Source organism: Ictidomys tridecemlineatus, chromosome X, assembly GCF_052094955.1.
Source record: "Ictidomys tridecemlineatus isolate mIctTri1 chromosome X, mIctTri1.hap1, whole genome shotgun sequence".
Classification (NCBI taxonomy): domain Eukaryota; kingdom Metazoa; phylum Chordata; class Mammalia; order Rodentia; family Sciuridae; genus Ictidomys; species Ictidomys tridecemlineatus.
Window position 1 is genome coordinate 1,457,055 of NC_135493.1, and position 16,798 is coordinate 1,473,852.

At 39.4% G+C, this 16,798-nt stretch overlaps 1 protein-coding gene across 1 annotated transcript in view; it reads right to left on the reverse strand.

Moving 5' to 3' along the window:
- Nucleotides 1-16,798, reverse strand: part of Tktl1 (transketolase like 1) — a 35,788-nt gene that overhangs the window by 12,537 nt on the left and 6,453 nt on the right. The window contains exons 3-7 of the mRNA XM_005340632.5: nt 14,667-14,764; nt 12,732-12,923; nt 12,525-12,652; nt 10,746-10,939; nt 3,684-3,848 (exon numbers count right to left, since the gene is read on the reverse strand). Coding sequence (XP_005340689.1) covers nt 3,684-3,848; nt 10,746-10,939; nt 12,525-12,652; nt 12,732-12,923; nt 14,667-14,764 — 777 coding nt within the window. The remainder of the gene's footprint in view (nt 1-3,683; nt 3,849-10,745; nt 10,940-12,524; nt 12,653-12,731; nt 12,924-14,666; nt 14,765-16,798) is intronic.

Here is a 16,798-nt window from a genome sequence, read left to right on the forward strand (position 1 = left end):
TAGTTGGGAGACGGTGGCAGGAGAATCACTTGAGCCCGGGGAATTCAAGGCTAGCCTGTGAACCTAGTGAAACCCCATCTCAAAAGAAAAAAAAAAATTCAGGTGGCTGGGGTTGTGGCTCAGTGGTAAGAGTGCTCACCTAGCATGCATGAGACACTGAGTTAAATCCTCAGCACCACATAAAAATAAAATAAAGGTATTGTGTCCACCTAAAACTAAAAAATAAATATTAAAAAAAATTCAGGGTGGGCACACTTGTAATCCCAGTGACTTGGAAGGCTATGGCAGGAGGATCACAAGTTCAAAGCCACCCTCAGCAATTTATTGAGACCCTATGTAAAATAGTGAGGCCCTGTATCAAAATAAAATATAAAAAGGCTGGGTATGTGATTCAGTGGTTAAGCATTCCTGGGACTGATTCCTGGTACCAAAAAAAAAAAAAAATCAGATATTAACTTTAAAACTTGACAGAGGGATATGTAGCTTAGAAAAATGCATTCAGTGTATTGGCACCAAACCACACTGATAGACCAGTGGTATAGAATAGAGGACAGAGACTAACCTACAAAATTAAAATTATCTTATATTAGACAAAGGTGCCAAAAACATGCACTGAAGAAAAGATAGCCTCCTCAACAAATGGTGCTGGGAAAACTGGAAATCCGTATGCAACAATATGAAATTAAATTCCTAGCTCTCACCATGCACAAAACTCAAAGTGGATCAAGGACCTAGGAATTAAACCAGAGACTCTGTGTCTAACAGAAGAAAAATTAGGCCCTAATCTCCACCATGTGGGACTAGGCCTCAACTTCCTTAATAAATCTCTTGTAGCACAAGAATTAAAACCAAGAATCAATAAATGGGATGGATTCAAACTAAAAAGTTTCTTCTCAGCAAAAGAAACAATCTATGAGGTGAATAGAGAGCCTACATCTTGGGAGCAAATTTTTTACCCCTCACACATCAGATAGAGCTCTAATCTCTAGAGTATATAAAGAACTCAAAAAGCTAAGCACCAAAATAACAAATAACCCAATCAATAAATGGACCAAGGACCTGAACAGACACTTCTCAGAAGATGATACACAATCAATCAGCAAATATATGAAAAAGTGTTCATCATTCATCATCTCTAGCAATTAGAGAAATGCAAATCAAAGCTACTTTAAGATATCATCTCACTCCTGTCAGAATGGCAGCTATTATGGAGACAAACAACAATAAGTGTAGGCGAGGATGTGGAGAAAAAGGCACATTCACACACTGCTGGTGGGACTGCAAATGGGTGCAGTCAATCTGGAAAGCAGTATAAAAATTCCTTGGAAAACTGGGAATGGAACTACCATCTGACACAATACCCAAAGGACTTAAAACAGCATACCACAGGGTCACAGCCACATCAACGTTTATAGCAGCATAATTCACAATAGCTAAACTGTGGAGCCAACCTAGATGCCCTTCAGTAGATGAATGGATAAAGCAAATGTGCCATATATATATACAATAGAATATTACTCAGCAATAAAAGAGAATAAAATCATGGCATTTGCAGGTAAATGGATGGAGTTGGAGAAGATAATGCTAAGTGAAGTTAGCCAATCAAAAAAAAATGCTCCGTGTTTTCTGATATAAAGAGACTGACTCATAGTAGGGTAGGGAGGGGGAGCATAGGAGCAATAGATGAACTCTACATAGGGCAGAGGAGTGGGAGGGGAAGGGAGGGGGCATGGGATTATTAATGATGGTGGAATGTGATGATCATTATTATCCAAAGTACATGTATGAAGACATGAATTGGTGTAAACATACTTCATATACAACCAGAGGTATGAAAAATTGTGCTCTGTATGTGTAATATGAATTGTAATGCATTGTACTGTCATTTATTTAAAAAAAAATTAAAAAAAGAAAGTGCATTCAGTGACTACAGAGCAAACATGTCTGAAGATACCGCTTTCTGCCCCCACCTCTAGGGCCCAAAGAGAGCTCCTATCCCCTCCTCACCCAGTCTTGTCCATCTCAAGAGGTGACACCACTCTCTCCTAGGAACTCCTGGCCTCTTGCATGCTGCTGATCTCGTCAGGGAAGGCTCATGAGTCCACTTCTCTCCCATGAGGACCACAGCTATTACACAGCCATGTTCCAGTTTCTTCCCCACCCTTACCTCCAACAACCTCTCCATCACGTTGCACAGTCTTGAAAAACACACCCTGTCCCTTTTCTGCTTAAGCTTTCCTATGGCTTCCCAGAAAACTGCAAGAAAACCAGGGTTGCTGAAAGTGGCTGAAAATACCCTATGATTTGGTCCTTGAAGACCAAATCTGAGACAATTTCCTTCTATGCTCACAATGCCACTCTGGCCTTCCCTCCATTCCTTAAGCATTTCAGACTTTGGCCTGTCTCACATCTATCTAGCCAGACCCTCTGCTGGGAATGTTATCCCTTGCATCTGTACACAACTGATTCCTTGTCACCTGAGTTCCAGCTTGAATGTCACCTCTTGAGAGGCTGTCCCTGATCAACCCTCACTCTCAACATAACCACATCATGGTACTAAATACTACCTCTGGCCTCCTCTTTTCTGTTTTCTCCCAACTGTGAGTTTGTATCATTAGGCACAGAACACAGTGATTAGCTGAAGGAATCAATGAGGCAGGGACAATCTTTTTGACAGGAGGTTTGACACAGAAAATTAAGGACAATATTTTTTTCATTCAAAATGAAAACAACTTAATGAGACCCATACAAATATACATATTCTTACAATTGTGATGACTTTATTTACTAAACAGAGATGCTTGAACTCTGGCACTGATAGGGCCAGGGAATGACTGTAAAGGAATGAGTAGGCCAAAAAAGCATGAGGACCATGAAAAGCTGATTGTGAATGCTAGGACTCCTGCTTGGCTCCAGCCAAATGGCATCAGGGAGGCACACCAGCCCATGGTGGGAGCTCTTCCATTTGTGAAAAGACTCTAGAGAGTTAGAGTTTATATAAAAATATTCTGATTTTTAAATGCTGGAAACTCCTTTTTTTCCTCCCCCCTGTACCGGGGACTGAACCCAGGGATGCTTAACTTTTAAGCCACAGCCCTTTTTATATTTTATTTTGAGATAGGATCTCACCAAATTTCTTTTTTAGGGCCTCTTTAAGTTGCTGAGGCTGGCTTTGAACTTGTGATGCTCCTGCTTCAGTCTCTTGAGCCATTGGGATTACAGGCCTGTGCCACCATGCCCAGCAGCAACTAATTCTTAAAGCATGATTTTATAAGGCCCTGGGCCCCAGTAGGAAGGGAGAAACCACATTCTTGTTGGCACTTCAATGTATTTGCCTCTGAGTAGCTAAAGGATTGCCTAATTATTAGGGCTAGCCTGAATAGAAAAAGATAATAGGAAGCTGAAGATGCTTTAGGCTAGGTGTGCTTGAACTGCTGCTGTCTACCTACCTGGACAGGATGTCCAGAGGGTGCTGGGCAATCTACCATGCCTCTCTTAGCAGTCCTGGAGGCCACCTCTTAACTATATCTGGCTACTTGCCTCCTATTTCTCGGGGGACTGTGTCTCCAGTCTGTAGCTTTTATAAATGGAAAGAGAAACAGTAATGCAGGGTGGATCTTCTGTGTCCAGTGGGCCACTGATGGTCAATGAGAAGCCCCAAGAGGGTGGCACAGCACACTCACCATGTTTTGCTCAGCAATAAAACACTCGATGAATCGTTCAGGGTGTTCTTTCTTGAATATCTCAGAGAAGGTGGAGTTCTTGGTGTCACCATCCAGCACAATGACTCTGTTGTTTGCATGGCCCAGCTTAGCTAGAGCCAAACCACATGCTTTTCGAGTAGCTACCTAGAAGAAAGTCAAGTGGCAAGATTTCTTGGAATGCACTTAGAAGGCAGGCACAATTTTATAGAATTAAATTGTTATCTTGATGAAGAAATTAAATAATCTCTTTTTATTTCACATACTCTTAAGCCCCACTTGCTGTATAGGAAAACACTCCACAACTCAACAGGAAGATTCTGACATTGTAGTTTTTTACTTCATTCTTCAATTAACTTTGCTACATTAATTAGTTTACTGTCTAAAAATTCACAGATGGCATTTTATTTGAAATATCTGAATTAACTACATTTATTGTCCCATTCAGATAATTCATTAAAAATTTTAAATTTATTTTCTAAAATGTGGATGCCTCTGTTGCTTTTTAATTATAAAACTGATAATACTAATTGCAAACTAATTGCAAGCTATAAAATATCAACTTTAGAATCATGACACCAATAATAAAAAATTCCATTAGGATATAGTTTGAAATTGAACTGAATTTATAAATTAATTTAGGGGAGAACTGGCATCTTTACAATATGGAATTTTTATATTAAAAAATAAGGTAAAACAAAAGCAAACAAAAAACCCCTGAACAAGGCTGGCGATATAACTCTGTTGGTAGAGTACTTGGCTTTGCATGCACAAGGTCCTGGGTTCAATCCCCAGCACCACAAAAAACAAAAAACCAAGCTGGGTGGTGCACGGCTGTAATCCCAGTGGCTAGGGAAGCTGAGGCAAGAGGATTTTGAGTTCAAAGCTAGCCTCAGCAAAAGCAAGGCACTAAGCAACTCAGTGAGACCCTGTCTCTAAATAAAATACAAAACAGGGCTGCGGTTGTGGCTCAGTGGTCAAGTGCCCAAGTTTAACCCCCAGTACAAAACAAACAAACAAACCCCCAAACAAAACAAAAACAAGGATCCAGGCACAGTAATGTATGCCCCTAATCCCAGGGACTCTAAAGGCTGAGGTAGGAGGATCACAAGTTTTAGGCCAGCCTCCAACTTAGCAAGGCCCTGTATCAAAATTTAAAATTAAAAAGGGCTGAAGGTGTAGCTCAAGGGTAAAGCACCTAATCCTCAGTATGACCAAACCAAACCAAAAACCAAAACAAGGCTTGGCAATCCCTGAAACTGTTTTTTTTTTTTTTTTTGCACCAGGGATTGAAACTAGAGGGACTTAACCACTGACCCACATGCCCAAAGCTTTCTATTTTTTGTTTTGAGACAGAGTGTTGCTTAGTTGTGCAGAGCCAACTTTGAGTTTGTGATGCTCCTGCTTCAGCTTCCCAAATTGCTGGGATTACAAGTGTGTGCCACTGCACCTGGATCCTCAAACTGTTAAGGGCAGAATTACCATATGACTTAGCAATTCTACTCCTAGGTATATTCCCAAGATAAAATGTAAACCTATACAAAAACTTGGACACAAATGTCCAAAGAAACATTATTCCCAATACTCAAAAGATAGAAACAACCAAATGTCTATCAATGGATGAATGAATAAACAACATGTGGTATACCTATACATGGAATGTTATTCAGTCATAAAAAGAAACAAAGTACTGCAGCATGAATGAGCTTCAAAAACACTATGCTAAGTCAAAGAGACCAGACACAGAAAATCATATATGGCTGGGGATGCTGCTCAGTGGATGAGTGCCCCTGAGTTCAAAAACTCCCCCTCAGAAAATGTGGTGCTATGGACGTAGGTCTAGCATGCATGAGACCCTGGGTTAGAGCCCCAGCACCACAAAAAAGGCAATGTGTACACACACTATAAAATTCAAAAGCTATAACAGGATATCAAATGAAGAGGCTATATTCCTTTTGTTCCTGTCCCTCAGCTACCTGGTTCCCCTTTCCAGATGTAAATGGCAATAAGGCTTTCATGAGGGCTGGGATGTGGCTCAAGTGGTAGCATGCTTGCCTAGCATGCATAAGGCACTGGGTTCGATTGTCAGCACCACATAAAAATAAAAAAGATATTGTGTCCACCTAAAACTAAAAAATAAATTAAAAAAAAATAAGGCTTTCGTGAGGCCTGTTTACAGAAATGGTCTAAGCACAAATACCTGATGGGCATTTCTTACAAAGGCACATGATCTTCTTTTAGGCTTCTAGTTGCACAAGCATATTAATACAGATTTTGTATATCTAAATTTATTTTTGGCCATTTTACTATTATAAAGGGATCATCTTCTTACCATCATACCTAATAACCAGTTATAATTAAGGTAAAGTATCTTCACACCAATTTATGCCATTATACATGTACTCTTTTTTTGCATTACAATTCTTAATATACATATATACCACAATTTTTCATATCATCTCTGTTTGTACATAAGGTATGTTGGCACAAAATTCAAATCTTCATACATGTATTTTGTATAATGAACATATTTTATATAGAGAGATACAAAAAATTGTGCAGTATATGTATAATTAGGATTGTAATGCATTCTACTATTGTCGTGTATTTAAAAATAAATAAATTTTAAAAAATAATTAAGGTAAAAAGAAATTGATTCTTGTATGTTAGTTTTGCTACAAGCTCTCTCACTGGTCTTTGTTCTTAATTTTAACCATTTCTGGTTCTCTTGGGTTTTCCAGACATATAATGCTATCATCTGCAAATAATATGAACCTTATCTTCTCCTTGTTGGTACTGATTATTTTATTCTTTCATTTAACCACAGTGACCAACATTTCCAGAGTGGGGCTAAATCTCTTTGCAAGATTATTAAAAATGTTTTTACCATTAGGTACAAAAGGGGCTCCAGGGCTAGGATTGTGGCTCAGTGGTAGATCACTTGCCTTGCATGTGAAAGGAACTGGGTTTGAAACTCAACATCACATAAAAATAAATAAGATATTGTGTCCACATACAACTAAAAAAATTTAAAAAATAAAAAGGGGCTCCAGATTTACAATATATTTATCTAGAATTGAACCTAGTCTTGCACTATACTGAAGAGCAACATCTCCGGCCCTAAGCAATTTTTCAAACAGGAATGAATGCTGAAATTTTACTTAATGTTTTACTTTAATACATATAAAAATAATTAGGTTTTTCTTTCCTGCTTTGTATAACTCACTGATGTATTATTAGGTCAAACAGTCCCTGACTCTTTAATTGTTCGATTTTTTGGGCTTTACAATGGTTTTTGAAAGTTATTCACATTTGTTATTTTTTGAGAGAGAGAGAGAGAGAGAATTTTTTTTTAATATTTATTGTTTTAGTTTTCAGCAGACACAACATCTTTGTATGTGGTGCTGAGGATCAAACCCAGGCAGCACACATGCCAGGCAAGCGCGCTACCACTTGAGCCACATCCCCAGCCCCAACATTTGTTATTAACTATACTTCAAATGTTCAGTTTTGATCTTTTCCCAAGCTAATTATATATTGTATGATATCTTCTTGTGATGCTGGGTAGCAGTAGTGAACCACGCAGCTCATAATCAGCCATAAAATCATGAGGTTGAACAACTGACACTTTGCATTGTATTGTTGAGCTGTGTTGTTTGCTAGTTTTGGTGTATTAAATGAATTTTCAACTCATATTTTCAACTTATAATGTGTTTATTTGGACATATTCCCATCTTAAGTCGATGAGCATTTGTATTAAGTTTCCCATATTGACAAATGATCTGAATTATTAATTTAAACTTCACTGATTCATGATTCTTTTTTCTTTTGAGATGGAATCTATGTTGCCCAGAATGGTCTTAACTCCTGAGATCAATGGTTTGAAAGTTATTCACCTTTGTTATAAAAATGGGGACCCTCCAATTTTAGCCTCTCAAGTTCTGAGAGTATAGGTACATGCCATTGCATCAAACTTATATACTTGCCATTTTAAAAAATTTGAGTATTGAGACAGTCTTGTTAAGTTGTGCAGGTTGTCATAAACTTCTTTTAATGTACTAATGCAGATGACCTTGGTTAATGTTTTACTTAGTTTTTTTTTTTTGCACTGATATTTATAATTGGTCTATAGTTTTCTTTGGGCTATTTTTGTTACATTTTGGCTTCATAAATGAATTGAGATGATACTTTGGTCTTCAAATTTGGAAAGTTTGAAACAGCTAAAGAATTACCTATTCTTTGAAGGCTAAAAATAAGTCACCCTTGAAATTTGGTGAACCTGATGCTTCAGAGGTATTATCTTGGACAGTTTTCTCAAGACTTTTTCCTATGACTATTGACATATTTAAGCTTTTTCTATCTTTTAAAAAGTCAACTTTTGATATTTCATGCATTCCTAAAATATGGCCCCCATCCTTTTAAACATGTTTTCATACCAATTAGCATGGAGTTGTATAGATTTCTAGTCATATATATAAATATATATGTATATTTTAGTTGTAGATGGACACAAAACCTACTTATTTAATTTATTTATTTATTATGTGGTGCTGAGGATCAAACCCAGTGCCTTACACATGCTAGGAGTGTTCTACCACTGAGCCCCTCTCTTCTTTTTTTTTTAAAAATATTTATTTTTTAGTTACAGATGGATACATATCTTTATTTTTTTTTTATTTTTATGTGCTGCTGAGGATCGAACTCAGTGCCTCACGCATCTAGGCGAGCGCTCTACCTCTGAGCCACAATCCCAGCCCCTCTTAATTCTTTGTGTTCTCTGCATCTGTGTTTATTGCCGTTTCCCAAAGACTAAATTTTACTTTTTAAAAATGTTTGGTAGTTTTAGGTGGACATAATATTTTTTTATTTTTATGTGGTGCTGAGGATTGAACCCAGGTCCTCATGCATGCTAGGTAAGCACTCTAACACTGAGCCACAACCGCAGTCCCAAGACTAAATTTAATATATTTATGGCTTTTATCTCATCAAGGAGGATAGCTAATAGCTTGTTTGCTATATTGGTAATTGAAAGGGCCAGTTTAATAACTTCTTTGTTTTTAATTTGATTTTTGGAGTTGTAGATGGACATAATGCTTTTATTTTATTTGTTTATTTCTATGTGGTGCTGAGGATTGAACCCAGTGCCTCACACATGCTAGGCAAGCACTCTGCCACTGAGCCACAGTCCCAGTCCCAAAGGACCAGTTTTAGAATCACACATTAATGTGTCTTCTTTTTTAATTCACTGATTTTTGGGCAGGGGTACCGGGGATTGAACTCAGGGGTGCCCAACCACTGAGCAACTTCCCCATCCTGTTTTGTATTTTATTTAGAGACAGGGTCTCACTGAGTTGCTTAATTAGCACCTCACCACTGCTGAGGCTGGCTTTGAACTTGAGATCCTCCTGCCTCAGCCTCCTGAGCCACTGGGATTATAGGCATGTGTCACTGCACCCAGCTAATTTGCTGATTTTTGACAAACTACTCTGCTTCCCTAATACATTTTTTCCTATTCATAAGTTCTTTTAAAAAATTAAAAGTTCCAATAATCCCTTCTTTCAAATAAACACTTAACAATTTGATGTCATTCCTCTAAATATACTTTTACGTCCTATAATAAATAATGTGCTAACTCCTTTTAAGATTTTCTACACAAAAATAAAATCATATGTTACTTTTCATTCAAAAACTTCTAGTAATAATTTAGGCAAGCTCAGCCTCTCTTTCTGGGTTGTTTCCAATTTTGGTATCAGAACCCACAATGCAATCAACATTCCTTCCAATAGACATATCTGCATGCTTACAGATATGTGTTTTATAGGATAAATCCCTATAAGTTGCACAGCTAGTTTGAAGGGTATGAAGAGCTGAAGTATTAAGACACATTGCCAAAGTACCCTTCTGCTTTTTAATTTCTTTCCTAATTTCTCAAGTGGTTAATTCATCTGGTTTTAATCTACATTGTCAGGTTAAGAAAACAACCAAATGGGGCTGGGATTGTGGCTCAGCGGTAGAGTGCTCGCCTAGCATGGGCAGGGCCTGGGTTCGATCCTCAGCACCACATAAAAATAAAGGTATTATGTCTGTGTCCATCTACACCCAAAAAATAAATATTATAAAAAAGAAAACCAATACTCAAAATTTGTGCAAATAAACAGGGAAAATAAAAGAAGAGTCAAAAAATACTTCCTTCCAGGCTGAGGTTGTATCTCAGTGGTGGAGTACTTGCTTATTAGGTGTGAGGTACTGGGTTTGATCCTCAGCACCACATAAAAACAAATAAATGAAACAAAGGTATTGCATCCATCTACAACTAAAAAAAATACTTTTAAATGCTTTAAAAATATTTCCACCTAGGCCTTCTGCCTTATTTCTTTTGTCTTGAAGACCCAACCTTTTTTAGGTCTGCTATAGTATACCACAGGGCAGAATATAAAAATAACAAAAAACCACTGGGCATGGTGGTGTACAACTACAGTTCAGCTCTTCAGGCAGGATCACTCAAGCCCAGGAGTCTGAGGAGAGCCTGGGCAGCATAGCAAGACCTTGTCTTAAATACACACACACACACACCCCAAAAACTTTTATATAAGGCTTTATGTTTAGGGTTTTACACATAACTTGATTCCTTTTTGAAGAATTGTTGTTTGATAAATTGGACTGCTTTCTTGTGTAATCCAGCATAAAGTTCAAAAGATTGGCCCATCCTTCTCAGGCAGACACACAATCATGGTAGTTTTGTGCATAGTTGGACTGTCAGGGCACAAATTGAACTAAGGAAGCAAGACAAAGCCATAAGGCCCTGGATGGTAATAAATAGGAATTGATCAGTATGAAAATTCAGACCTAAGTAAGTATAAAAGCAAAGAATAAAAAAAGAGAATAAACCCATCTTTACTGATTATAACCATTAAGTAATTATCACACTTACAATTGGTTTATCCATTGATATTAAGATAAATCAAGAATACTATGTATTTAGGAAGAAAGAAAACAAAGCATGTTGATATACATGATTTAGTTAATCATCCACATTTTGCTTACCACATCGCCAACTTCATAAGCAGGTGGACAGGTCATTTTTATATCCATGATATTGACTTGAGGTGAATCCTCAATAGGGGGTTGTGGTAAAAGACTCCTGTTGGTCTGTATCTGGCTCTCAATTAATTTGATAATTGCATCTGCTCTTTCTTTTGGCATTGGTTTTCCATACCAATTTTCTGCATCTTCAACATCTGCAAGAAAAAAGCCATTCATTCCAAACTTTTAATGAGCATCTATTAGGTCATTTGAAAGGCTTTACGATTAAAAAATGTTAAATCTAGGACTCCCATGATTAAGAACCAGGCATAGAGGAGCCTAGTATGGTACTGCAGTCAGAGAGATCAGCCTGAACAAAGGCCATGTGACTTTAAAGGGGGCCATTGGCCCATATTCAGTAAATGGAGAGAAGAATGTGGGAGATTAAGTTGAAAAGACAGAAAGGGGAGACTGTGGAGTGGAGGGCTAATGGGTATAGAGTCTGAATTTTATCCAAAACAACCTGGGAAACCATTGAAGGGATTGGATTAGTAAATGATTAGTCATGTTGTATAAAGATCACTGTGTAGCAATGTGGAGACAGGCTTAGAAGGAAGCAAGCTGGAAGTGGACAGACCCCTCCAGATGTTGTTGCAGTTCAGAAGAGATGATGGGAGCTTGGCAACAATTGTGGCAGTTGAGATGGGGAGGGGAAAACACATCTTATATACTCTAAGGGATCACATATATGGGGTGACAACATAGGGGAGAGGGAGAGTCAAGGACAGTGCCCAGGGTTCTGCCAAGGAAACACTGGTAATGTTATTATGGAACTGGGGGAACCACAGTAAGATTATATTTGGGGGAAGAGTTGTAGACTGGTTTTATTCTAAAATATCTATATTATTGTTTAAAGAAACCAGAAATCTAGACTTGAACAATTTCAGACAGCCTTAAGTATGCAAGGACTTAGTCTTTTAAAACTCCTTCCTGGGCTGGGGCTATAGCTCAGTGGCAGAGCACTTATCTGATGCATGTGAGGCACTGGGTTCAATTCTTAGCACCACATAAAAATAAACAAATAACAAACAGCATAGCATGATGTCTATGTACAACTACAAAAAAAAGTTTTTTAAAAACCAACCAACCAAACAAACAAACAAAAAAAACCACCTTGGGCTGGGGTTGTAGCTCAGTGGCAGAGAACTTGCCTAATGTGTGAGCACTGGGTTTGATTCTCAGCACCACATATAAATAACTAAAATAAAGGTCCATTAACAACTAAAAAATGTGTTTTAAAAAAACCCCACCTTCCTTCCCCAATCCTAGTTCCACAGCTGCCATTTCAAGATGTGATACTTTACCAAGTCCCTGTGTTTTTCTAGATGGCCTGGGCCGAAGCAAGTATACATGTATGCATACTCTTATTCATGGGGCTGCTCATACATGTAGCACAGTTTATCATTCTATGAATGGAACAGTGAAGATCATTTCACATTAGCCTTCCAATTAATGCACCACCACACATCGAAGAATGTTTTGATTGTTATAGTTATTGTAGATAAATGAACTCTTAATGAACTCTTCTCCTAGCCACTCCTTCACACAGGTTGACTGGCTTTCCCCTCCTACCCTAACCAGACAGAGTTATCTAGTGAGGGCAAGAGAGGAGTCTTGAGCACATGTTACAGGTGTTATCATTGTTCACTAAGGAAAAGGCATCTGCTTTGCCAGTTTAAGCATCCTTCTGCTGTGCACACAGATGTTCTGAATACACACAAGTAGGAAAGAAACACTTACTTGGCATGCCCCGGCCCTTGAAGGTCTTGGCAACCACGGCAGTGGGCTTGCTTTTCACTTGGGCTGCTTGCCAGAACACCTGGCACAGTGCCTCCACATCACGACCATCCACCACATAAGTGTTCCACCTGTCAACAAGGATACCAGGTTACAAGGAAGAAGGGAAGCAGGACAGAAAGAAGGTAAGGCAAGAAAAGGTATGGTTACCCAAAGGCTTCACAGCGCTTCTGATAGACTTCTATGCAGTGCTCAAGGGGCAAGGTGCCACCATGTCCCAGGCGGTTCACATCAAAGATCACCACAAGATTATCCAGACTGTAGTAGGAAGCGAAGGCCAATGCCTCCCAGACAGAGCCTTCAGACGACTCACCATCTCCCAGGAGGCAGAACACACGGTAGCTGGAGCAAGCCAAGAAAAGTTTAGGATCCTGCTGGGGGCTGACCTGGACCACTTAAACAAATGCATTTCAGGGACAAAGGAACAGACTGGATAAGACTGGAGATGCCACTTCAGATCATCAGGTCCCTATGCCTATTTTCTCCTTACGAATTCTGAGCATACTCAGCAGCTGAAGAAAGGACATTCTAAATGCTTGGGCCTCATGAGATGGTCATCACCTTTGGTGAGCTTTCTCATTCCAGCTCTAAGGCTATTTTTAGCTGCTTCTGCTATTTCTCTCAATCAGAAAGCAAAAGGGCAAGAGGAGAATGGGAAGAAAGCAGTTCCCTGAAATTCCCAAACAACATGTACACATAAATTTTCTTGGAAAATTCCATTTTTAAGTACCACTATCTTCTATTTCTTTCTTTCTTTCTTTTTTTTTTTTTTTGGTACTGGGGATTGAACTCAAGGGTGCATAACCATTGAGCCACATCTCCAGTCCTTTTAAATATTTTATATAGATAAGGTTTCACTAATTTGCTTAGGGCCTTCCTAAATCACTGAGACTGGCTTTGAACTCACAATCCTCCTACCTCAGCCTCCCAAGCTGCTGGGATTATAGGCATGCACCACCATGCCCAGTACCACTTCCTTCTATTTCTGATATTACAATTTATATACAATAACTATAACAATCAAAACATTCTTCCATGTATGGTGGTGCATGCCTATAATTCCAGCAACTCAGGAAGCTGAGACAGGAGGGTCACAAGTTTGAGGCCAGCCTTAGCAACTTAGTGAGGCCTTAATAAATTTAGCAAGACTGTGTCTCAAAATTTGGAAAAAAAAAAAAAAGGCTGGGTATGTACCTCAGATCTCACTAAAATGCTCTAAGTTAAAAAAAATTAACTCCAGGATAAGAAAAAGAGAAACAGTCACCAATGAAAAATTTCAGACCTATGGGAAATGGAGCAGGGTAGCTGCCTAAAGACTAGAGGAAGCACAATGAAATGCTTCCAGAGTCACCATGGAGCCCATGGGAACTGATCATTTAGGGTTCTTCCCATCTGAGGAGCTAGGTGGCTGTTTTCCCAAGGAGACAGAAGCTCCCCACCCTGGAGAAATTGAACCTGAGGGGCTCTGGACTCAGGTCTACTATACACAGCAGAAGAAGTGGGTGCTCATGGAACTGGACCAGGTACATCACCACTGCTTTGCTCCCACATCAGCAACAGCAACCTCTCAAGAAAGAGACTGATTTTCTTGTCTTTGAAAAGGGGGAACCAGGGCTAAAGATATAGCTCAGTACTAGAAGAGCACTTGCCTAGCATGTGTGAGACACTGGGTTTGATCCTCAGCACCACATACAAATAATTAAAGGAATTGCATCCATCTACAACTAAAACAAAAGAAAAAGGGGGAATCAACCCAGAAAAACGTCCTTTATTATTAACATTCAGGGGCCCTATGCAAAGACAAACCCATTCATGAGTTCATTCTAGAGGGAAGATCACCAGAGATGGAAAACACAAAGTTGTTACTTAGGGAAGATCTATGTGCTAATATAGTGGTACCTATACTGCAGCTACCACTTAGACCCCAACCAGGAATGGTAAGACAGTTCCCAGAAACCTGATTTCTTTACTGCTCCAATACTTGGTAACATGAACTTTAAAAACCATTTGTCTTCCCAAACTATTGAACTGAGAAGTTTAAGTGAGAAGATGGGGCAGTGGAGTGAATATGGGTAAGTACCTTACCTGGCCTGGTCAAAGTACTTGCCAGTATATGCCATCCCACACGCAGCCCCCAGTCCTTGCCCAAGCCATCCTGTTGCCACATCAACAAAGGACAGTCTCTGTAAGAGAAAAGGGACCCAATGAACCTAGGAGCAGCTGTAGGACAAGAATGTCAGGCAGATTTCCAGTGCTGAATGTAAGCCACTCCTGTTGACCATCCTGCTAGGGTAGATGAATTCCTCTTTGACACACCCACATGCACCCTGAGTCTCAGATCAATGTCATAAGAGGACTATGGGTTGAGCCCCACCCAGTCTGGGCTGGAAACTGGAATGACAAAGATGCCATGCCCAGGACTGGGGTTGTGGCTCAGTGGTAGAGTGCTTGCCAAGCACGTGTGAGGCACTGGGTTCAATTCTCAGCACCACATAAAAATAAATGAATAACATAATGGTATTGTGTTAATCTACAACCCAAGAATTTTTTTTTAATTCTTAAAAAAAAAATGCCAGCTGGGCATATACTTGTAATCCCAGCTGCTCAGGAAGCTGAGACAGGAGGATTGAGAGTTCAAAGCCAGCCTCAGCAAAAATTGAGGCACTAAGCAACTCAGTGAGACCCTGTCTCTAAATAAAATACAAAACAGGGCTAGGATATGGCTCAGTGGTCTAGTGCCCCCAAGTTCAATCCCAGGGACCCTGCCCCCCAAAAAGATGCCATGCCCAGGTAACCACAGAATTCAGCATGGGGAGGGTGACTAGAACTTTGGGAACACAGAGGAGAGAACTTAAATGCAAAGCAGAAAATGTAAGGCATCTTCCCAAGGCCTTTGTTCCAGCCATGCAAAAACCACATGTTTAATCTTTTAGAAAATATGGGTTCTTTGGGGCTGGGATTGTGGCACAGCGGTAGAGCGCTTGCCTAGCACGTGCAAGGCCCCGGGTTCGATCCTCACACCACATAAAAATAAATAAAATAAAGACAACTACAACTAAAAAATAAATATATAAAAAAATGGGTTCTTAAATAGAAACCCCCAACACTAAAGTTTGTGAGTTTCCTGGTTTATAAAACTCAGGTGAACTGTTGGTCATCTAGAAGTGCCACTACTATAAGCAGATCACTTTCCACTACTACTTTGCCACACCTCTGCTAACATCCAGTTTGCATGTACCAAAATCCCTGTGCCATGAAGAGAATGTGACCCATGAAAAAGGGTTGTTGCTCTGGTGGGATATGCCCCACTCCTGAGCTTCCAGATATACTGAATTTATTTAATAGCTTCTGCTGCTGCCATCTCAGCCTAATTACTGACATCCCTTGCCTGTCAATGCAGTGGCCTCCCTGCCTCCCCGACAGACATTCTCAACCCAGCCACCAGTAGGAGTCTATTAAAACTTAAGGAGCAGTGGCTGGGGATGTGGCTCAACAGTAGAGGGCTTGCCTCGCACATGCGAGATCCTGGGTTTGATCCTCAGCACCACATACACAAATAAACAAATGAAATAAAGTTGTTGTGTCCAACTACAACTAAAAAATAAATATTAAAAAAAACTTAAGCCAGGGGCTAGGCAAGTACTCTAGCATGTGTGAGGCACTGGGTTCTATTCTCAGCACCACATAAAAATAAATAAAATAAAGGTCCATTGACAATTAAAAAAACAAAAAACCTAAGCCAGGATGGTGGTAATCACCTGTAATCCCAGCAACTTCAGAGGATGAGGCCCTAAGCAATTTAATAAGAACTGTCAAAATATAAAAATATAATATAAATATTTTTATAATAAATATTTTTGATATAAAGTATCAAAAATAAGTAGGGCTGGGGATCTGGCTCAGTGGTAAAGTTTCCCTGGGTTAAATCCCCAGAACTCAAAACAAAAACAAACAACAAAAACTTAAACCAGGTTAACAGATCTATGCTAACAGCCCAAGTTCTTACACCAGCTTGCCCACTTCAGCCCCCTTACCTCCTACTTGCCTTCTCACCACCCCCAGGCATCTTAGCTTTCTTGCTGTCCCTTAAGCACAATGGGCACATATCTGCTCAGGGCCTTAGCACTTGTAGTTGCTGCTACCCAAGTGCTTGTGCTTAGATATGACCATAGTTCACTCTCTCACCTTATAAATTGCTGTTCAAACATCAGTATCAT